We start from the raw sequence: 24,150 nt of genomic DNA, 5'->3' as shown, positions 1-24,150 counted from the left end.
AGGAATTATGGTTCTACATAATAAGAATAATGCTGTATCCTGACCGGCAATACGTACCAGCTCTGTGTTGCTTGTTTAGATTTGACCAATTGGGCTAAATGGAAGATATTGATGAGTAACATGGAGTCCAGAGTTTTTCTTTATTTAGCAATGCCTTAACACCCATGTGTTCCAATTTCCTCATCTTCTACAGTCAAAATCATCTCTCTACTGTCCAGCCTCATCTCACAGGGAACAAAATGAAAATAAAGTGACATAATAGATGGAGAAAATAAAGGCAGCTAGATTAACAGAAGTGACTGAACATAGGAGAAGGAAGGGTTGGAAGATTTGGGGATTAGTCTTGCCAGGTCGTTGAACATACAGTGAGGTAAGTTGTAAAGTGCATTTTCTCCGAGCCTAGAGTGCAAATTACTGGCATTTTGTAATGGAGCTAATGTAATCCAGTCTTGCCATAAAGTCTACCATTAATGAATAAATTAGTAAATCAACGCATTATTCATGATATTTAATAAAGCTGTAAATGCAAGTTTTATTTGTATTATCAAAAATAGCATCATTTATCTCATTGATTGTAGTAAGTAGTTTCTGCAAGAGCTGGCAACAGAGTCCTAGAGCAGTATCTAAGTGAGACCGATTATATTCAAGTTTTGGCTTTCTCTTCTGTGTCCCCTTTCCCGCTCCAGCAGCAGAATTTGACACCACCACTTACTTAAACAATCCATGGGAGCTTTTTCCCACCAAAGGGGACCCAATGATCAAAGAGTTTTGAAACCGAGAAGGTTGAGGTCCAGGGTCATGAAAATTACCTTTGAGTCTATAATTGAAAAAGCACTGAACCTGAATTCTAGTCCCATTTCTGCATTTAGGTGGGTGACTTTGGCCGAGACACGGGGCCCTCCTGTGGGCCTCAGTTTCATCATCTGCAAAAAATTGGGTGTAAGGTGGAGAGAGGAGAAAGGATGTCTAGGACATCAGAACTGGAAGTGACCTTTGGAGAACAGGAAGTATAGCATTCCTGTGCTACATGGACAAGGAAACTAAAGCTAAAGAGAGATTGACAGGCTCTGGCGGTTCTTCCTGGGTAAGAGCTAGGGCATCAGCTCAATTCTGATTCAGAAGGAAATGCTGACCCACCGCTAGTACTGTGAGCTCCCCAGGTCACTCAAGGACGCCCTGTCTGGCCGTCTCCACTAGGGAGCCTGAAGTGAACCTATAACCTAGGGCATTTATGTAACCTCCATTAATGGCTCTGTCCCTCCTCTGAGATAATCCAGGTTGGGGAGAAAGTTATTCAATATATGTTGGCCATAAGCAAATATGTTTCTCAAGGTTCTGAACTGAGAAAGGTTGTGTCTTGTTACAACCAAGATAAAGAAGCCTCTGCTCCTTCAGGTAGGCTGCCAGAACCTAATGAATATCCCGAAACAGGGAGGAAGTCAAGAGTGTTTGCGAAATGGCCTGGAATATTTGCACAGCAGTCATATATGGGCTGCCTTCTGTTTCCAGGCTCAGTCTTGGCCAAAGTGGAGACAGAATTGAAGAAGACAGAGGTCTTCCTATGGCCTGTTTGGAAGTAATGTTCCCTCATCCTTCCAAAGTTCGTGAGGATGAATAGGTTTGATCATCCTCTTTCCTAAGCACTCATTCACTCACTCAACTAGTATTTATCGTCCTCTTTCTATGTGCCAAGTACTGTTGTGAGCAAAACAAAGCTCCTGCGCCCTGGAGCTTATATTCCAGTGCAGGGAGACAGTCGGTAATCAGTTACGCAAGTGAACATAGAACATGCCATTTAGGACATACCAAATGGCGATGACTGGGAAAAAAGTGGGACAAGGGGGATACGGAGTGTTGGGAGGGTCTTTGTGTGATAAGGTAACATTGGAGCAGGGACCAGAAGAAGTAATAGAGCAAACCCTGCCGGTATCCAGGGAAGAGTTTTTAGGCAGACGGAATGGTAAGTGCTAAAGCTCGTAGACGTACTATATCCAAGCTCTTCCCTTTTCCAGAATAGGAAATGGAAAGCGCTTACTTACTTGTAAAGAATCAATATATACTGCTGTATATGTTAGACAATAGAGCAGTGCCTATACATACCTGTAAAGTCCTGTCATTGTTATTGTATAAAATCAGTGTTTTTGGTCTGCTACAACTTTACAGATAAGTGTTTTAAAAATCTGAGTAATTAGGGCTAACTAAAATATGTTCAGCAGACCCTGAATAGTTAGTAATTGTTGTTTGATGACTATATCTTTTCTATTTATAGTAAATGTACTTAAATCCTTGGAAAATGTTAACTATTCTTCATCCAATTTAGAATGTATAAGAAAGAGCTAGAAACTATGAGACAAGCATTAAATTAGACCGCTGTGTAGAATACTTCCAACTGAACAAAGCTACGTTTGTTTCTTCTTTTTCTCTTTCCATTTTTCCCTTCCTTCCTTTTCTTCTTCCTTCCTCGTTTCCTGTCTTCCTTATTCTTTTAACACTTTAGGATCACTATCAAAAAATTTCTGACTGGCAGAAATTAGCCTGCAAAATTAATGATTGACAAAATGGAACACAAAAGAAAAACTTAATCTAACTAAAAGTGGTCTAAAAATTGATGAGCAAGTGAGGAATCCCACCATTTGAAAAAAATGGTCCTCAAGAGGAAGACTCCCAGTAGCTGTGCACCGGGACCCTTAACGCTGTAGGTTTCAGTTGACTTTGTGTTTTTCCCCACTGTCTATATTCTGTGGGTTTTGTTTTAAAGAACCTACCAGGATATTTTATGAAGTAATTCTAATATTTTTATCCACAACTACACTTCCTAACTTCAACAAGAGTACGCTTTAGAATTCAAAGTATTCTACCAATAGAAAGTTTATAGAAAAAAGTCATCCTTTCTGTCCACTTAGCTCTTCATTACAAAAGATACTTTCCCTTGTCAGTTTTGTTCAGTCCAAGACTAACGCTAATTAGAAGTTAGAAGTAACTCTTTTAGTTACTTAAAAAAAACAAAGACCTACCCTTTGAACAAACAGGATTATAACAACAATCTTATTTGGTTGACATGAGATTTAGGTAACAGAAAAGGATTTTGTGATTGCTTCATTATATTTTTTTTCAAGGTGTGAGGACTTAAGAATTGGCCTTCCTTAAGTCAGAAATCTCCAAGGAAACAACTAAAAAAGTTAATGATGATGGAAAAATCATCGGGGTCGGGGGTAGGGTAATTGTAGATATGTGAAATTCTAAATCTAAGTGGACCATTCAAGAATATTTGTTACCTTGGTTCCTATTGTTAATCCGGGGACTGATTTGTGATATTGCAGGAGTATAAGGTTTGGCAGATAGTGTCATTCTCCACTTTGTTCTGGCTTAACACTTTTGATCCCTCATGTATGGCCCCTTTTATCATTGAATGTGGGGCGGAAGAAGCTGTCTTTGAGGTTTTGTTATCTTTCTCACTCCCAGAACATGTTTGAAATTCATCTCTCTCTCAGGTCTCTGTTAATTCTCCTTTGTGAAGAGAAAAGAGCCCTGAGTGTTATTTTTTATTCAGAATCAACCATTTTATATGCAGATTGTTCTTGGTTTAGTAAGATAACCTTTTCTGTCACTTCCAATTTGATTTATGGAGCCAGTGTCTGCAAAGCACCTTGAGAAGTGGAAGGTATCTTACAGATGTGTATTTTATTCATTTCTGAAATACAATTCGGTGATTCATTTCTCAACTGCAAGGGAGTGTTATAACTGGTTAGGGGTAGGTCCATAGAGTATTCCCATAGGGAGTAGGTATGGAACCTCTTGGGATGGTTTTTACCACATTTATTTATTTAGCTATTTAGTTATTTTTGACAGACAGAGCTGAAGCACATAAGGAGAGCCTCTTAAAATTGTATCCTGAGTGTGCCTTATGTTTAGGATCCATAATATTTTCTAATTTTAGCATAAAGGGAATCACTGAATTCCCTCTAAAAATTAGAATCTTCAGTTTGGAAATGGTGTTTCCAAATGCATTTCAACTTGACATAAGAACACCTGAATCATTTTACTTCTCACATAATTATAACTCATGTATATAGTACTTTACAGTTTCCAAAGCATTTTCACACAGCTGTCTCATTTGATTCTTGAAAACAGCCCTGCGAGTTAGCTCGGGCAGCTGCTATTACGGAGAGTATGTGACTTTATCAAACACCTGTTATTACTGTACTGGCGTGTGTAATGGGCTCATCCCAGCTCTTCAGCTCCAAAATCTGTGTGGTCCCAAGACCAACAGCATCAGCATCACCTGGAATATTGTTAGAATTGCAGTCAGAAACTCTGGGAGTGAGGCCCAGCAGTGCGGAATTTAACAAACCCTCTAGGTGATTTTGAGAACCCCGCTGTGCCCGTACTTGCTTGGGTGACTTTGGTTACTAGGCAAAACAATGTCAGTTCATCCTAGGTATAGTTTGAAAGTTTTTTCTGCTTTATTTCTTCCCCTACTCGCTAGCCTTGGGATCCAGAGTGGGTTCCTTAACCTGCTCTGCTGACCCCTAGTGATATATTTCATCTTCAAAATGGGTGATGATAATAGCTTCCTAGCCTAAAGTACTACAGATGAAATCTATACAATTTTATATTAGCTTCCATTATTTACAGAGTTTAAGCCTTAGGGCAAGCTTAGGTTTGTTGTTTTTAAGTTTGAGGAGTGGTCTAAACTTAACTTTAATGATTTAGGAATTGACGGAACTCATACTCTCCAAGAAGGTGCTGAGGAGAGTTACAAGCAGTGGGGTGCTGGAGTCAGCTCCTCCGACTTAAGGGAGCCCATGACGTGCCTGTCTTCTCAACTCTGTGGTTAGCGACACCATGTTGGTAGCTTGACATTGGCCATGGCGGGGGTGATTATACCACGGAAACTGGTAAATGCTATAAACCAAGGCTTTCGCTCCCCGAGAGCCAGTTGTTAAAACATTTACCAGCACACCTTAGTTACCAGGTTATGTTACATTAGCTGAAACCTCATCTACATATTTGCTGATCTGATATTTCAGAGGTGTCATCATTTAAGGCCCATTATAGAGATCAGCATTGGAATATACGTAAAATTAGTAAGATGGAAGTCCGATTCAGGCCACAGATGTGTTTTGTTGGCCTTCAATATTTTTAGTAAAAAGTTTTTAAAGTAGCTGCCAGCATCTAAAAATTGGAAGATTTCACATAAAATCTGGATTTCTGGCTCTTGAAAAGTAGGATCATCTGACAACGCTGAGCCCCCATTACCACATGGCAACATTGGACTGCAGGTGAATTTTAAATGTGTGGATTATCTTGTGTCCCACGATCCCCATCATCCTGTTACTTTACATCTGGTCAAGGGCTTCCCTCCTTTTTGTTTTCTTACTGTCTCCTATAGGCATTTGTGTTTGTTACCCCTGAGATAAAGAAAATGAAGCTCAGAGAAGGAGTGGTTCTCCGAAGCTGGTATCTGAACATGCTGTTTCAGGCTTTCCACAAAGTTAATTCAGTTGTCCAAATGAACTGCAAAATCTGAGGAGTAATTTCCATCGTGTTCTGAATTTCAGATGGCCTATTGGAAAGTCCAAGTAATGATCTGACACATTGCTTACTCTTGGGCATCTGTCCTGTTTCCTGGGTGGCGAAGACTTGAGAGGGAGGTCTCTGTATGTCTCAATGAAAGTGGCTGATATTTCTGTTTCCCAGTTTGGGGATGCATGACCTCAGACTTCAGAAATATCCATTCCTCTCAAATGGGTAGAAGAGATGTTTGCTTGCTGCTAGCACTCTCTTTGAAATAGTTTTTGAGGGGAAAGGTGAGAACATGATGTTTCTTTTCAGGTCAAAGTTGTACGTGCTGAGTTTATCTGCCTTGACAGGTTTTTCTTTTCCTGGAGCATAGCTTCAGGATATCCAGGTGGACAGACCGTGTCTCTCTCTGTGTTTGTGATGTTGGTTCCTGGAAAGGGCTGTCAATATTGTAGATGGACTTCTGATTAATTTTTAAGCAAGTTAACCTATGGTCCCAAGACTGACTGATGAAATTGCTACTTCTCAGTTTGGGGTGAACCGGGAGGTGATAACTTTCCCAGCTGCATTTAACAAATGTTTATTAAGCATTATGGACAAGGCTTTGAGCGTGGTGGTCAGGGGCGCCTAATGAAGCAGAAAACAAGCCAGAACGTGACCAGTGCTGTAAGTGCAATGGAAGAGGTTACTAGGGCCAAGGAATCTGAGAGGACTGAGAAGATGGCATTTATACTGCTGTTTCTCACTATAGTCTTTTAGGTCTCCAGATAGTTTTATAACTATAGTATTACCCCCTTAAAACGTGTATAATTACATGCATCTCACCCAAAAGTTTCACTTGATAAAAAGTGAAGCGTTTGGAATCATAAACGAGATAGATTTACTTTATTACCAAGTGTCACTTAGAATAATTTTTTCTGTGTATCAAGAAAACTTCTCCCACCTTGCTGTGGCCAAACCTATTCTAGTTAATTCTGCCCTGTGGGTATAGCTTCAGTGGATTTTATTGAATGGGAAATTCAGATGAGTGATACAAAGTCAAAAGTTTTCTTCTAGCTGTTAACTTTTGTAATGAAGAGGATGCCTTTTTGGCAAAATATCTGAGTATAGGACTTGCATAGGTTGTTTCCAGATCCCAGAAGTAGTACCCAGGATGAATGGAGACAAGGGAAGAACAGTGAGTCAATGGGAGCTATTTGCTAGTTGTATCACTTGGAGAAAGTTACTTAAGCTCTATGAGCCGTAACCAAAGGATAAGAATAATAATACCTACTTCTAGGGTTTTTGTGAGAATTAAATAATTTAGTACAAGTGCTTGGTGTGTAGTAAACAATAAATATGAGCTATTATTTTCTTAAAGAGATTTTTTAAAACTTTAAGTTAGATCTTACAAATTATCTTCCTTCCTTGGTTCAGTTTCATGTTGGTGATTGTTAGATTTTTTTTTTTGTCCATGGAAAATAATCATCCACCCAAACCTCTGGACCAGCAATAATATCACTCTTGAGGACCATGAATTAAACTTTTAAGGATGCAAAGTGGCCACTCACCTCTAAGTCTAGCCCACAGCTAACTCTTTACATTTTTTCCCCTGTACCTAAGAGAGTGGGAGTTTTTGTCTCATGGGAGCGTGAAAGGATACTTTGGTGCCACCTTAGCTATTATTTAAAGAGCCAACATTTTTTGAGCCCTTTGTACATACCAAGCCCTGTGTAAGCATTTACATATATCATTATCAAGTAATCTTCACAACAACACTGTGTAGTGGATGTTATTATTCCCATTTTACAGATGAGGAAACTGAGGCTTGAGAAGTTTAGTAACTTGCCCCACATCCCTCAGTTGAGTAAGTGTTAGAGCTAGAATTCAAAGCCAGGTCTGTTGAATTCCAAAGCCCAAGCCTGGGAAAAGGGGAGTTGGGCTTTGTGTCCCCAGCTCCCAAGCTCACCTTGCCTCCCTCAGGATCTCATGTCCTGCCAAGGAAGTGCAGGATTCGTGCTGCTTTCAGAACATTCTCACTCTCCTCACCCTGAGGGAGAACCCTGGTCTCAGTGGCGTGCTGTATTAGTTTCCTGTGGCTGCTTTAAAAATTACCACAAACTTGGTGGCATAAAGCAACAGAAATTTATGCAGTCATAGTGCTGGAGGCCAGAAGTCCAAACTCAAGGTGTTAGCAGAACCACGTCCTTCAGAGGCTCTCGGGCAGAGTCCATTCCTTGCCTCCTCCAGCTTCTGGTGGCTGTTGGCATGCCTTGGCCTGTGTTGCAGCACTCCAGTCTCTGCCTTCGTCTTCCCGTGGCCTTGTCCTCTGTATCTATCAAATTTTTCCTCTGTGTCCATATAAGGAAACTTGCCATTGGACTTAGGGCCCATCCACATAATCCAAGATGTTCTCTTCATCTCAACATCCTCAGTTACATCTGCAAAGACCTTTTTTCCAAATAAAGTAAGATTCACAAAATTTCACTCTGAAAATTCGGTCATGGACATATCTTTCAGGGGCCACCATTCAACCCACTATGCACACTAATGGATGCTCTTCCAGCAACCAGGCAAACTCCCATTCTTTAGCACACATGTGGGCAGACAGATGTCCCAAAGGCTAGTTTACCACTGGAGGGACTGATTTTCAACAAGATTTCACAACTTGGTGTTTCAAGGATGTTTCCACACTGTTAACATTAATGTCACATTTTAAGTCCTGCTAGAAGCCTGTGGGGCTTCCCCTGAGGTGGTTGCAGCCTTTCTCACAAAGTTTTGTTCTCTTTCAGATTGCTGACCTACAGCTCCACAAACTGGATGAACTGGACTGCCTGATTCAGGGCCTGCTTTACGTTGACTCGGTCGGCTTCAATGGCAACCCGGAATGTTACTATTTTGAAAATCCCACAAATCCTGAATTGTGTCAAAAAAAGCCGTACTGCCTTGATAACCCATACCCTATGTTGCTGGTGAACATGGGCTCAGGTGTGAGCATTCTAGCAGTGTACTCCAAGGACAACTACAAAAGAGTTACAGGGACCAGGTAAACACGGTTTCCGCTAGGAGAACCTTTTTGTACTTAAACCCAGGCCTCTTCCTTGAAGACCAGTTTATTAAAAGTTTATTTATATTGAATACGTTTTTAAGGAAAGATCTTACCCTCCTCAGCCAACCAAAAAGAATTTATTGGATATGTTAAAGAGGGTGATTTATATAAATGTTAATAAAACACAGGCTTTGCCCTGCTGGAAACTGGTCGAGTTGGGGGAAGAAAGGTTGCACACATTAGAAGTTTTCCCAAAAGGCAGTACATGTTAAGGGTCAAATGAATGGCAAGGACAATAGAAACACAATCGAATCTAGATGGAGGGATGCTTGGGATGGTCAGAGAGGTCCTCAACAGAAACCACCTTTTGGAACCAACTTGGTGCCTAGCACAGGATGAATTGCTTGAAATAATACATCATTCCAACCAGTAGACCAAACTGGGTTTACAAAGAATGCTTTTTACCCCCAGGTAAATGCTCCAGCTGAAAACTGGAATAGTTAGCACACCTCATAGGGAATTTTGGAGTGCACCGGACTGGAAAACAGCCCTGCCACACAGCTAGGCAGAGCGACTTGTGTTTTAGTGCACACAGCAAGGGCAGATGGGCTCAGCTTCCTGTTAATGGGGATTCAACATGGGAAAAGGATCCCGGGTCAGAAATCTTTGAGAAATTCTAGCGTAAACAAAATTAAACAGATTTTCTTTACTTCTAAGAGAAGGATTTGGTATGAGGTGTTTCTCCAATTTATTGAACTATAGAACCCATTTTTGGAGGAACAATTTAAGGAACTAGTGCCATGTGGAATGTTCTTTGCCCCATGCTATTGAAACCATTGTTTTTGATAGGTGAAGATATCATGTAACTTCTCTGGGCCTCGGTATCCTTGTTTGTGCCATGAAAGGGTTTGTTTCTTAGGTAACTTCTTCAAGCTTTTCCAGGACTGAAATTCTGCAGTACTACTGACCCATTAGGAAAAAAGCATTGCTTTTCTACTGTCTTTCCATGACTTGTGATGAGTCTGCATAAATCAGTGGTTTACCACTGGGGAAGGGAAGATTTAACTCCCTAGGGGATTTTGGCAATGTCTGGAGACATTTTTTTGGTTGTCACAACTGGAAGTGGGGTGCTACTGGCATCTAGTGACCAGAGGTTAGGGATACTGCTAAATATCCTACAGTATATAGGGCAGTTTCCCACCACAAAAAAGTATTGAGCCCCAAAGGTCAGTAGTCCTGGTGTTGAGAAACCCTGGCATCCACACACACATTCTGACTGAATCCTGCTTGTGTCCAGGATATAGGCTTTCATGTGTACTTTGGTTGCCACTAGGCATACATTTCCTCACTGAGAATACAGAACCAAGCTTAGTTGCTTACACAAGAATCACAACTGACCCCATGGCCTCATGAGGACTGTCAGGAGTATCAGAGACACGTGAATATTTCAGCTGAGCTGATTCTGTCTTGGAGAGTGATCTCCTGATAAGCGTACAATTTTTAAGAAACTACAGACTTCCTCGCAGAGGGAGCAATTGACCTGGTAGAGCTAGTCCCAAGGTAACAACAAGCTAACTATTTTCCACAATTGGAGATATTTATAATTTTGTTGGTTAACACTTAACAAATTCATGAATTATATCACAATTACATTTTCTCAAACTTGGCGGTTCCAGGGATCTGGGTCATCCTCTTAAATAGCTATTAATGAGCTAATTATGGTGTTTGGCTTCTATTACATGTGTAATAATGCCTCTGAATTCCAGTTATTGGTAAATGCCCACTAATGACTTCTGCTTTACAATCACCCACAAATCCTGTCTGGATGTCCAAGCTTCTCTATAGGTTCTCTTCAACCAGTAGTTCTGGAAATGTGCTCCAGGAGACTGAAGGTTAATAGAGAGCTCTTTCAGGGGCTGCCACAGGTAGAGGAGGGAGTTGAAACATCAATTCTGTGGGCGCCAGAGCCTCCTTGTCCAACAAAAGTTGTTCTGCCAAAGTTTTCTTTTGTTCCAAGTTAGAAAACCACTGATATAAACTATTCTGGTCAACAGTGAACGTCAGCGTGTGGAACATACTTTGGGAATCATTGATCTAAGCAAATGGCTTAAGCTTTAAGTTTTGCTACTCCTATTGTGAATTGATGGCTGTAACCCTGGTTTTTTTGTTATTGTATCAGACCCTATTTTCTCATTAAGCTTTTTTATTTTTAGGAAGCCACATCATTACAGGATACCAGTTTTCTTTTAAATATCTGATTTTAATTGCTTCATTTCAGGATTATGTGTCATTTTATTACATCCTAGGTTAGGTAGCAACATTTTTTTTTTCTATTGACACAACTCCAATTTTATTATAGAAGTCAATGAAAAAACAAACTAGGACTTTACAGCTGACATCGTTAGAAGGTGTAGTCTATTAAAAGAGAAATGTAAAGAATTTTGAAACTTCGGGGAAAAGAGCAGTACCCCTCATCTCATTGTTTTGGAATCTATTTTAAGCACACAAGCACTCAGTAATTGAAGCTTTCTTCTACTTCTCCCTAGAATTCCTCACTTCAAGGTTGTTGGTTTTTTTTTTTAAAAAAATGATATTCAATGGCTGTTTCTAGCAATATGTTTATGTCTCTGATTTACTGAGGGTCTTACTGTGTGTCTGCTGAAACAAACAGATGTATCTGATTATGAGCCAGGGAAACACTTGACAAAATAACAGTTAGCAGGTTGAGGATATTAATAAAGTGCTCTTTTGCGACTGTGCATTCTTTCCTCCTGTCTGCAGTGCACCAGTTGTGCAAATGCATGCTCGCTTTCCCCATTCAGCTCTGATTCTTCGTCTGGAGTCACCTGTCATTTTCCAGTCGTGCAAAGTACTTGTCCTTTTTCACTCATACCAACACATCAGTCGAGTTGCCTTCTTTCTAAGTAAGCCAATGACTTCAGTTGCCTGTGTTTGAATGCCTTGATTAGTACAAATGCTTGATGTTCAAAGAGAGGTAATTAGTGTGGTTAAAAGATAGAAGCTAGAAATGTGAGTAAATACTTTTTAAAAATATACAGAGAGAAAACAAGACAAATCCAGGTGGCATACAAACCAAAAAGTGTTCCCATTAAAACATACTAGCTTTGTAGGGTAGACTGAGACCAACAACATAGCATGACACACCACATTAAGTGTAAATAAAGATAAACTCTTAGAGGAAATCCAGAGTTTCTACTGTGACAGAGCTGTCAAGGCAATGATGTCCACGGAGCTCGTTATTTCCTCACGGTCCTGCACCTACAGTTTGGGTATCTGCTGCTGGTGGTGCCTGGCTACATAATTCTCCATGAGAACCTATAATTTCAATGAAGTATGTATGTTTTCAAGAATCACAGCTTAAGAAATATTACATACAGTTTCACTTTGGATGCAGTTTAAAGACTATGTGCCTGTCTATAATCTGGTACCTTCTTGTTAATGGTTATTGACAGTAAGTATACTTACCCTAAATTTTCTTTTTTCAAATTTAAGTTTAAAATAACCTTAATCAACTTGAATTTTCTCTTGGAATTAAAAGCCAGTGCCCACACTCATATATGAGTCCCAGGGCTAGCAGCTCTTGGGGCTTCCGAACAAATCAGTGAGGGCCATTTACTCTCTACATGTGCTCTTCTGCATGGTAGATACAGAGTGGAACCATGCCACTCTCACTGCCCCTGTCCCTGCCAGGACTTCACTGGTGGAAGCTTTACTCTGAATCTGTTTTTCTTTCCCTCAGGTGTCTTTGATATTAATATACAATTGAGTTCATTCTCAACCAACATAATTAGTTTCTAATTTTGTCAAAAAGACTATTTTAGAGGAATTTCCCTCAAAGTAACTGAAAGCTTTTAAAACATAGTTCGAGCGTTGGAAACATTTTATGATCTTTTTTTTTTTTTTTTTACTATTTTTGACTATTGGGTGGTAAGTAAAGTATTAATAACCCTTCCCAGAGTTTACTAGAAAAAACCCAATATGTGACCCATCAGTGGTTTCCTTTTAGAAATTTCTGAGGAGGTTAAATGAGATTATTTCTGCTAGAGAAGCAAGATAAGGTGAAAGATAACAGCTTTTGGGCTGACCATTCCTGGCAGAGTCCTAGGTCAGCTTTGTCGTCACAGAGATATGAATTATGCTTCATGTACACGCAGTTTCTTTTTCTAAGAATTTGTATTCAGCTACATTTTTTTTAACATAGCAGTCATTTCTCTGATTATTTGCTGCTTTCAGACTGCCCAAATAAGAGAAATCATGATTTGGCTCCATGTTATAGATGGGAAGACTAAATGAAACACTTAGGTTAGTGGCTAGTTGAAGGTCTCACAACAGAAATCAGTGAGAGTCTTTCTCTGGTTCTGTTCTTAACTGTAGGGGCAAGCTTTCCTTGATGTTTCGTCTTAGTCTCTGCCCTCTTTTTCATCCAATCTACCCTACAGCTGTTTTGCACCCTAGCACTTTAATTCAAATACCCCTTTGTTTCTCTTCTGTTTTGATTAACCCATATTAGTGGACTTGATTTAGTTGGGGACTTGGATGAGCATTTCTTAAAGTAAAATTTAAAAATAAACCTTATTGTTCCTTCAGTCTTGGAGGTGGAACATTCCTAGGCCTATGTTGCTTGCTGACTGGTTGTGAGACCTTTGAAGAAGCTCTGGAAATGGCAGCTAAAGGCGACAGCACCAATGTTGATAAGCTGGTGAAGGACATTTACGGAGGAGACTATGAACGATTTGGCCTTCAAGGATCTGCTGTAGCATCAAGGTAGAGAATAAGTAGCTAGGAGTAGTAGTGATTCAACACAAGGCAGCCTCTCCACCCTGGCCATTCATTTAGTTATTTCTAAAAATGTCAACCCACCAGCCTGGTGCAAGTAACTATGGTATCAGAGCTCCGACTCCATCTCCTGCCCTTTATGAAGCAATGAGATGTTTAGCTCTTGAAGCTTGTGTTTAAAATAGGGCAGCTTTGAAAGAAGGTTCTGGAAAACTGCAACAGTTTCCCCCGTTCCATTCTTGTCCAGATAGCTAGAGGCATTAAAAAAATTTTTCCCCATCAATAGCCATGCTATTTTGTCCCTTTTAAGAAAAGGGCAGCCAACCATCCATATTGTAATCCTGTCTGCTTATACATCATGGTAGCCAAATCAGGTCATTTGAGTTTTAACAGAGTTATTCATAAAGCCTTCCACAGTACTTTGGTGGAAGCGTGGGGTCTGCCTGAGGATGATTTTGAACACTTTCGCTAATATTTCCAACATAGCTTTGGCAACATGATGAGTAAGGAAAAGCGAGATTCCATCAGCAAGGAAGACCTCGCACGAGCCACACTGGTCACCATCACCAACAACATTGGCTCCATTGCTCGGATGTGTGCATTGAATGAGGTAAGGCCTTAACTCAGGGAAAGCCCTGTGTCATTCATACATACCTTCTTTGGCAACACAGTAACCATTGACCCTTACAAAACTACAGATCCTTGGGAAACCGTCCCTTCATCGTAGTCACAGCTTGTAGAATGTGGGGGAGGGGGAGGGGTATGTGTTTATTTTTAAGTAGGCACTGGATGATGACAAATGATAAACCATGGAGCCATGGAAACAAGGTAAAATTATAACCCATGCCATAGTCTCTCTAACCATCATTGTTACCATGCACCTACTAAAGTACGAGGAAAAGCTTTGTACATTCTTGCAAATAATTGCAGGTAAAGTGTTCCACTTGAAGTATTCGATATTCTCTCTGCTTTCAGCTTCTTTACAGTGTTGCCTTGTGGCATGGAGTTCAAGCAGCATTGTACAGGGCTATCAAAGCACAGAGACCTTGCTACAGCTGAGGCCAGCCAGGGCCCCAGGCATAAGAAGGGGTGGAGCTGGTGACTGACAAAGCTTTGTTACACATTTCAAAACATTGCAAAATTCCTTTGGAAAAAATGGAACCCTTATCTGAAATACAAGATATGTAAAGTCAAACAGCTGTCACTGAGTTAGGAAGACAAGAGAGTCCGGGACGTGGAAAAAGTAATAGGAGAAGTATCAATCATAGCATCACTAATAGGGTTTTTTTAAATATAATTTTCATAGCAATATGGCATACATGTAGAAGAGGGCTCAAATTATAAATGTATAGCCAAGAGTTTTCATACACACACCTGTATAGCCACCACTCAGATCAAGAAACAGAACATTATGGGTACTGCAGAAATCCCGCCCAGCCCCCTCCTAGCTGAATATTGAGATGTTAAGCAGGGTATGAGGCAGTCTTTATGGTAGATGGGTGCCAGCCCTGCCTTTGAGCTGTGGGGTTACAAGAGAGCCACCCTTCTTTCATGATATTAAATAGAGTATGTCACTGGTCTGTGCTTCAGGGTGGTAACCTTTTGTAAGTCCCCATTTAAGACGGAGTTTACATGTGGGGCTGATATTAGATGAAAGAATGTATTCCAGAGAAGGGCCTTTTCAAAGTCCGCTTTGGTCCTGGGACTTGCTATAACAGAGGATTTCTCTTTCAACATTAACCTTTAAAGGGAGTTTTTCCAAGTAGCCAAAGAAGCCCTGAGACAAACATGCATGTAGTTGGCTGGACTCATGGACTCTCAAAGGGCGGTTCAGTGGGAACACCTCCTGCCCAACAGAGCAATAGATAGATGCCCTTTCCCCTGCTTTCCACAGAGCTTGAGTGAGCCAGCAGTTCTTTTTACCTGTCTCGTAATCACTATAGGGAAAGGCAACTGATTTTTTTCACTTTTGATTTCAATTTCAATACCATTTATTGTTGGAGCATAGCAAAGTGGCTATTTGAAAGGGTAGTCATGTCACCTGCTAGTGTGAATAACTGTTTTAGATGTTTCTGTGGAGTGGAATGAACGAGGGGAATCACCGATCGCCTCGGGCAAGGGCTCCATTAGCTGGCATCCTGCCAGCGCAGCCTCCCTGTGGACGCACCAGGAACCGGCAGCGTGAAGTTCCCTGTCAGACCCGTGACGCAGGTTCTCCAGTCATTGCTTTGCTCCCTGACCCAGTGATCGGAGAACCTTTGATTCCAGCCATTTCATAGAGGGACACCACATTTACTGAATCTGAAATATTTTTGCTGTGATTACTGAAATGCTATGAAATGTTTCTCAATCAACTTAAAAATTTTTAATTCATTTTTTTGTATAGAAAATACAAACACATAATACAGAGTTTTAAAGACACCAGAAGATGTACAGGGAAGTGAGTCCGCTTTTCTACCTCTGATCCTCAATTTCACCTCACTAGAGGTAGCCATTGTTTTTAGGTTTTTTGCGTTTGTTCTATACTGTATGCAATATAAGATAAACATATCCTTCCCAAGGCAGCAAACTGTATATAACATTCTTTTTTTAACAACAGTTTTGTTGAGATACAATCACATACCATACAATTCATCCTTTGCATGCTATTCTACATCTTGCCTTGGTTGTTTATCAACTTTATATTGTCAAAATTGGTAAACATACATATAAAGGAGAGAATAGTATAAAAAAACCTCCATATATCCACCAACCCAGACTCAACAGGTATCAAGATTTTCCACACATGCTTTATCTCTGTTTTTTTCTTCATCATCCCTCTGCTCCTCTCTCCTCCTCCCCCCTCCTCCTCCTCCTTCTCTCTTTTTGCTAAAATATTGGAAAGCAAATCCCAGACATGATATCAGTCCACCTTACATACTTCAATATGCACTTCTGGAAATACTGCTTCTTGCTTTTTTACATGATAATACATCTGAGTGTTATACCTTTTCTACCTCAACATTATTTTCAGAGAGAATTCTCCCATGTTTGCCTCTAGTCTCTTTCCTTCTTTTTTTTTTTTTTTTTTTTTTTTTTTTTTCCTTTTATCCACTTTTAATTTATTTGGAATTTATTTGAAAGAAGGAATGTCCATAAGCTCTTAATGCCACTTCTATTCCTTCTGGCTTTCTACCAGAGTAATTCAGACTCCCTTGTTTTGGGGGGAAGGCGAAACTCCTGAATTTTATTAAATTCCTCTTTAATCTGAGATTCTTATTTTGAGTGTTCCTTGCCACCCCTCAGTCTGAGTAGTTGTGGCTAACAGTTCTTATTTGTGGAAACTTATTGAAACCACCAGCCAGCCCCAGTGGTCTAATGGTTAAGATTCAGGCTCTCATCCCCACAGCCTAGATTGTTTCCTGGTCAGGAAACCACACGACCGGTCTGTCAGTGATCATATTGTGGCAGCTGCACGTTGCTGTGCTGCTGAAAGCTAAGCCACTGGTATTTCATATACCAGCATGGTCACCCATGGTGGACAGGCTTTAGCAGAGCTTTCAGACTAAGACGGACTAGGAAGAAGGACCTGGCCCCCCACTTCCTAAAAAATTAGCCATGAAAACCTTATGAATGGCTCAGAGCATTGTCTGATACAGCACAGGAAGGTGAGAGTATGGCGCCAACCCTGCCGTGCTGTACACAGGGTCACTAGGAGTCGGAATCAACTTGTGGGCACTGACAGCAACAAATTAAAACCACCTGCCACCCCTCCACTCGTAGAAAATTTTCACAGTGGTTACTCATCAACTTGCATTGTTAAAACTTGAGCCAGTTAAAAGGCGATGTTCCCAGGCTCTGATTGCTCTTGATAGACTGTTCAGAAAATAACGCCAGCTTCCAAGACTCTCTTCCCTTTGCTATGAGTGACCATAGCAACTTGCTCTGTGAGTGAGTGAGGGGTGAGCAGCCTCTGCATGATAGAGGAGCTGAGCTCCATGTGAAGTGTATGTTCAGAATGCAAGTCTATGTCCTTGAGAAGAAAAATATAAATGTATTTTTTGTTACCCTATTTTAACCCACATGTTGACTAAATGGGATATTCCACGATATATCCTAAGGGTAGAAGCTGGGTGGTGTTCCTTTTTGTATTCCCAGTGTTTGGCACTGAGCTAACTCGGGAGATGAATAACCTATACCATGGCCTTTTATTTATGAGTTGGTTATGATAAGATTTTCTCATTAGAAGTTTGATGGATTGAAGGAAAGCACAAACAAATGTAGCTAAACTTGAACTCCAGTTACAGTTTTAGATGTGTGTTGGCAGCTGAATTACTTATCAGGACTAAGGCAACCTAATGTAATACCTGCAGAGAAGGCCAGTATCAGTCTCTGACTTGCCCAACAAAAGTCTTACCCTCTTGTTCTTGTGCAGTGCACTCTGATGTTTGTTCAACTTCATCTTGAAATGCTGAAATAATTCTACTTTAAAAAAAATTTACTTTGCAAAGTCCTGGGAGTACAATGACGTATGGAACATTGGGTCTTTGCTAAATGCTATTTTTGTGCCATGGTTTAATTGTTTTCCTGTAATTTTTTTTTCCAGAATATTGATAGAGTTGTGTTTGTTGGGAATTTTCTCAGAATCAATATGGTTTCCATGAAGCTGCTAGCATATGCCATGGATTTTTGGTCCAAAGGACAGCTAAAAGCTCTGTTTTTGGAACATGAGGTAGGTTGAGTCTGTGTGGACTTAATTGTCGTAAGTGGAGTGGTTTTGGTTGTCTAACATGAATGAATGCGTCCCTTAGTTTGCATTTATGCAAAGGGTAAGGAAGAGCTATATATAAAATAGAAACTCTCTTATCCAATAATCAGGACTGGTTGCTGGTTAATCAAAAAAAAAAATCAGTTAAAATGGGTAATCATTAAAAAATATCTCCCTACTTTAGCCATTTTATTTTAACGTAATATGTATAAATGCTCATTCACTCACCAATTTTTTGATGTAGGACCAACACTTGTTTTGGAGCCTGGGTTCTGCTGATTGGAGCTGTGCAATTGTCCTTTTTTTCCTAATCCACAAATTTTATGCAGCTTCTTTGATTTCTGGTTGTCTTGATCCTTTATTAAAGTGGATCAAGAAATTAAAGATACTTAAGAAGCAATTTGGTTGCAGAATCCTAAATTTTTGCCTCAGTCTTTCATGTGTGGGATCCACCTAAATGGAGAGCAATGGTTTGCAACCACTTTTTTTAATCTTTTTTTTGTTTTTTTTAAAGATTTTATCTTTTCCTTTTTTCTCCCCATAGCCCTCCGGTACATAGTTGTGTATTTTTAGCTGTGGGTCCTTCTAGTTGTGGCATGTGGGACGCTGCCTCAGCATGGCTTGATGAGCGGTGCCATGTCCACGCCCAGGATTCGAACCCGCGAAACCCTGGGCTGCCCAGGCAGAGTACGCGAACTTAACCACTCAGCCACGGGGCGGCCCCTAATATTTGTTTCATTTTATTTTCCAGTTTTATTGAGATATAATTGACATGCAACATTGTATAAGTTTAAGGTGTACAACATAATGATTTGATATATGTGTACACAGTCGTCCCTCAGTATCTGCAGGGGATTTGTTCTAGGATCCCCACAGATACCAAAATCCAAGGATGCTCAAGTCCCTTATATAAAATGGTATAGTATTTGTGTATAACCTACCATATCCTCCGTATACTTTGTCATCTCTAGATTACTTATAATACCTAGTAAAATGTAAATGCTGTGTAAATTGTTGTTATAATGTATTATTTAGGGAATAACAACAAGAAAGAAAAGTCTGTACATGTTCAGTAAAGATGAAACCATCATAGGCCTTTCCATCTACATGGTTGAATCTGCAGATATGGAACCCATGGATGTGGGGGACTGACTATATTTCAAAATGATTACCACAAACCCTGGGCCACCGAAGCAGAGCGCATAAACTTAACCACTCGGCCATGGGGCTGGCCCTGTTTGTCATTCTCAGTCTGGCTTATTTTGCTTTACATCATACCCTCAAGGTCCATCCATGTTGTTGGGAATGGGACGATTTTGTCATTTTTTATGGCTGAGTAGTATTCCGTTGTATATATATATACCATGTCGTCTTTATCTAATCATCAGTCATTGGGCACTTGGGTTGCGTCCATGTCTTGGCTTTTGTGAATAATGCTGCAATGAACATAGGGGTGCATAAGTCTCTCTGAATTGTTGATTTCAAGTTCTTGGGATAGATACCCAGTAGTGGGATGGCTGGGTCATATGGTAGTTCTATTTTTAGTTTTTTGAGAAATCTCCATACTGTTTTCCATAGTGGCTGCACCAGTTTACATTCGCACTAGCAGTGTATGAGGGTTGCCTTTTCTCCACAACCTCTCCAAAATTTGTTGTTTTTTGTCTTGGTTATTATAGCCATTCTAAAGGATGTAAGGTGATATCTTAGTGTAGTTTTGATTTGCATTTCCCTGATGATCAGTGATGTTGTGCATCTTTTCATGCGCCTATTGGCCATCTGTATATCTTCCTTGGAGAAATATCTGTTCATATCCTCTGCCCATTTTTTGATCAGGTTGTTTTATTTTTTGTTGTTCAGTTGTGTGCATTCTTTACATATTATGGAGCTTAACCCCTTGTCAGATATATGATTTGCAAATAGTTTTTCCCAGTGGGTAGGTTGTCTTTCATTTCAATCCTGGTTTCCCTTGCCTTGTAGAAGCTCTTTAGTCTGATGGAGTCTGATGAAGTCCCACTTGTTTATTTTTTCTTTTATTTCCCTTGTCCAAGAAGACATGGTGTTGATGAGAACTTTTAAGGTTCACTCTCCTAGCAACTTTTGGTATTGACCTTTTTCAAGAATTTAACTGGATTTTCATAGAAGTGACCATTCATTTTGTACTCTTTTTATTGGTTTAGGTGGTATCTAATTATATTAGATTATAACATTAACAATAGAACTATCATAAGTAAATCTGAAGATAAACACAGCTGACGCTTGGCACATAAACACCTCGACTGGTGAGAACAGAAGAGCTTGGGCTACTAAGAGTTGCCTGGTGGCCTTGAGAGGCTGGTGTGCCTGGACATCAGCCAGCCTGTTTACACAGGAAATGGAGAGTATTGGGTAATTCAGAGAGTCCCTTATGTGGAGTTTCTATGATAATATAAATCAGAGGTTTCTAAGAGCAAGTTGGGGGGGCCCTCCGTTTTTCTAACCTCCTTTGTCATTCCCTTTAAAATCAGTCCTATAGAGAGCAACTATTTATCACAGGAGGTTCCTAAATCCCTTCAGTATTTTGCAGCAGAAAAAACGTGGAGAGAACGAGAATGATAAATTTGTAACAAATAACTACTATGGCATTTTTCTCATCTCCAAATTGAATTATTTATTTGAAAAGTCGCTGATGCACTTATAAGTTATTTAGAGCTCTCCAAGCCCATATTTTGTTTTATTAAAGCATAGAAAGCAACAGAAATTTAAATACTAAATAGTTAAGGCTGAATAATAGAAATTAACACTAAAGAAAGCCTAAAAAAAGAAAACCACTCTTCTAATCCAGCTGGGGTTGCCATATTTAGCAATTAAAAATACAGGACACTCAGGTATTTTATCTCACATTTATCCATATTTTTATCCAGCATCTCTAAGTCCAGATCCTCTTGGACTAATGCAGAAAACAGAGACTGGAAGCTGTCAGGGTTTAAAACCATCTACAAGGTCACGTGGGTAGTTAGTTGGTGGTACGGTAGGGAATACTTTGGGGAAACTCACTTCTGTAGGTAAAAATGCAGTCACCTGTGTGACTTTGTACAATCCCAGGCCTCTGAGGACTTGGGCTTTGGTTTGTCACTAAGTATCATAACTCAGTCTCTACGGCCAATGCAAGTAGAGGGTTTTTATAACCCCTTATAGGTATTTCTCAGAAAATTCTCTACATTCTTAAGTTCACTCTGGCTTAGACAGGCCTTACTGGAGGATACTGTGGAGAGAGAACTGTCAGGAGGTGCTGGTATGGTGGCTTTCCTGCCCTGCCTCAGGAGTCCTCACTCACGGTCTTTCATTCATTCAGTGCATATTAGTTGCATGTCTCCGAAGAGAAGTGGTCCAGCCGAGCAATTGAGAGCGCAGCCTCGTACTGACTGGGAGACCTTAGATCTTGTCCCTACCCCTCCATCTCTGTTTTAGCGTTTGTAAAATGGGATGATAATAGAATTTGTCTCATAAAGTTCTTGTGAAGATTAAATGAGTAAATCCATGTAAAGTGCCTAGAATAACTTCCAGCATATAGTGAGCCCTCAATAAATGTTAGCTGGCTGCAGCAAAGATCCTGCTATGTAGCATCCTGACATTTTGCCACCCATTTCTGCAGTAACTGTTGGAGTCAGGCAAAGACAGAGGACTGGTCTCCTGCCTTTTGGAAGCCAGGTTCTCTAAAAATGCTTACTTTTCAGTTCCTTTCCTTTCCCCAAAAACGTGGGCTTTTCTTTTACAGATGAGCAGAGTGAAGCTCGGGTTGCTTTAGATGCCTTTCCAAGCTTAGAGTTCTTTCCTGTGAGACACTACAGCTTTGAAGTGAGACAGATTTGAAGGCAAGCCTTGGCACAAGTCATGTGACCCTGAAAGGGTCATTTACTTTATCACCTTCCATTTCTCACCTGTGAAATGGGGGTAATATGAATTTTGCCATGGCAAGGATTACAATAAAATAATTTTAATGCTAATAATACCCAGCGCTTATATAGCACACACTGTGTGCTGGATGTGAGTTAGCTTACTTAATAGATATAAACAAGTGGATGTCCAATAAATTTTATTATTATTATTATTCCACCGTGTTTCATGGCAGAGTTCAGGTTTTAAATTTCTTTTCTCTACATTAGAGGGCAGCATTTCTAGAATTATTAAAAACATTAGGAACTTGGATAAGGTTCAGAGATAACTGTACAGAAGTGTTCCCATTGCTTTGGCAGGGTTATTTTGGAGCTGTTGGGGCACTGTTGGAACTGTTCAAAATGACTGATGACCAGTAGAGATGAGCAGTCGACGAAGAAGAGCCTTCCATGAGAACAGGTCCCTGAGAACTGCTGCTGGAGAAGGTGAAAGCCGCTGTGGATGGAAGCCAAGCCATTATGGCAGATGACCCTGCTGGATTTGTAAATAATTGAAAATCCTTCTAGTTGATCTTTTACTCTTGGGGTTTGAGCTTATGATTCAAAATGGGGAATACAGGAATTTTTTCTGTATACTGTATTTTTTAAAAAAAACACTTGTGCAGCGTGGCCAAACTTACCAATTGTATGCATTAACTTTGAAAAGTTGTATGTTGTTTAAGAAGGACCCGAAGTGTAAGTGCTGTTTATTTTTTCTTCTGGGGTTTACTGATCAGCGTGGTAATTTTAACTTCATTTAGTAATTACTCTAGGAGATTTGACCTTTACTTATATTTTTCATGACGTTTCATGATTTGCTGTTGGTTTCAAATGAAACTACAAATCTGGCGTGTTTTACTGTGAACACTATTTTGTTTGTTTGTTTACCTTTTTTCATCCTGTTTTTTCTGTTCAAATGTCTTATGGAAAAAGAGAGTCCTTCCCGCTGTTTCTGTCTTCGGACGACTTCCCCTCCCCTCCAATACCTTTCTTTAATGTAATTGTTCACGTTAATCAAGGTGCTGACCAATTCAATATAAAGTTAAGCATGAGATCTAAAGCTCTCAAAAGTTCCCTTGAAGAGAAAAACTCTGAAAGAGTTCATGAATTTAATGAGTCTGGCAAAGGTTGAAACTTATATGCAATTTAGTCTTATCCCTTATGAATATACAGTGGGGTGGGTTTTTTTGGATTTATTTTATATTAGGTTATATTAAATTGAAGTGTTCCAGGATGAAATGTCCTCATCCGTGCACAGCATATGAATGGCAGCAAATCCCTGTGCAGGACGTTGGGACTTATGGAGGAAAGTCTCCCAGTAGATTAACTGTTCACGCTGGGAGATTTAGGAGAAGTCATGGGTTGAGGTGTCAGGTAGTCACATCTATTTGTTTTGTACATGTATGTGCCAAGGAGCTTTGTAACAAGGCATCTTAAATAATGAAATTTTTTCATTTGAAATATTTTAAAATGAAAACTGTATTTCAATCTTAGTTTCTAAAATTAAAAAAAAATTATGATACTGATCCATATATATATATTTTTTTCTTTTTGAAAGATGTCATTGGGACTGCTGGGTAACTTTCAGGTGAGGGTCTTGTACAAATATTGAAATGCATGAGATCTAATGATTTAGAACTAATTCATCTTTGAGTTGAACTTATTGTTGAAAGGGATTTTTGAAGGGCAGAATATTTGCTGTATGATGAATCTTTCCTTCTCTGCCTTCTGAGCACCACCTTTAATTTCCATATCTTTAAGTCTTGAAGAAGTTGATGTTAACTGAAGTATTCACTTGTCTGGTTGAAATAAAGCCTGTTTCTGTTGTGATGTTTTTAGTGTATATGTTATTTTCATTTCTTAATCTTCATGTTCATATTATCTGCTTTTGTTTCATGAAATGAATGTGTGTTGTATTTTTGCTAGTCTACGTTTCATAATTTGAAGCTTTCACATAAGTGTGATAAGGTCCAAAACACTGTGTCTTCAAGTGAAGCTGTAGCCCTATGCAGGGATTTTTTTTTTAATAGCTTTCTGGAATACAACTAATTCTTATTGTCAAAATATCACTACTATATTTGGTAGTTCCAAAAGAGTTTCAAAATTTGGTCATCATAAATACATTTATCAACTTCTACCTAGCT

The 24,150-nt window shown here is 39.7% G+C and overlaps 1 protein-coding gene across 1 annotated transcript in view; it reads left to right on the top strand.

Annotated features, from left to right (window-relative positions):
• The window catches only part of PANK1 (pantothenate kinase 1), a 52,303-nt gene extending 28,467 nt beyond the window's left edge, over positions 1-23,836 (top strand). Inside the window, exons 3-7 of the mRNA XM_046654157.1 lie at positions 8,295-8,548; positions 13,160-13,336; positions 13,835-13,958; positions 17,934-18,059; positions 22,328-23,836. Coding sequence (XP_046510113.1) covers positions 8,295-8,548; positions 13,160-13,336; positions 13,835-13,958; positions 17,934-18,059; positions 22,328-22,387 — 741 coding nt within the window. The 3' untranslated portion in view covers positions 22,388-23,836. The remainder of the gene's footprint in view (positions 1-8,294; positions 8,549-13,159; positions 13,337-13,834; positions 13,959-17,933; positions 18,060-22,327) is intronic.
• The last annotated feature ends 314 nt before the right edge of the window (positions 23,837-24,150 follow it).

Source organism: Equus quagga, chromosome 2 (genome assembly GCF_021613505.1).
Source record: "Equus quagga isolate Etosha38 chromosome 2, UCLA_HA_Equagga_1.0, whole genome shotgun sequence".
NCBI classification, from domain to species: domain Eukaryota; kingdom Metazoa; phylum Chordata; class Mammalia; order Perissodactyla; family Equidae; genus Equus; species Equus quagga.
Note: the sequence above shows the minus strand (reverse complement) of the source record. Positions and strands in the feature narration are given on the sequence as shown.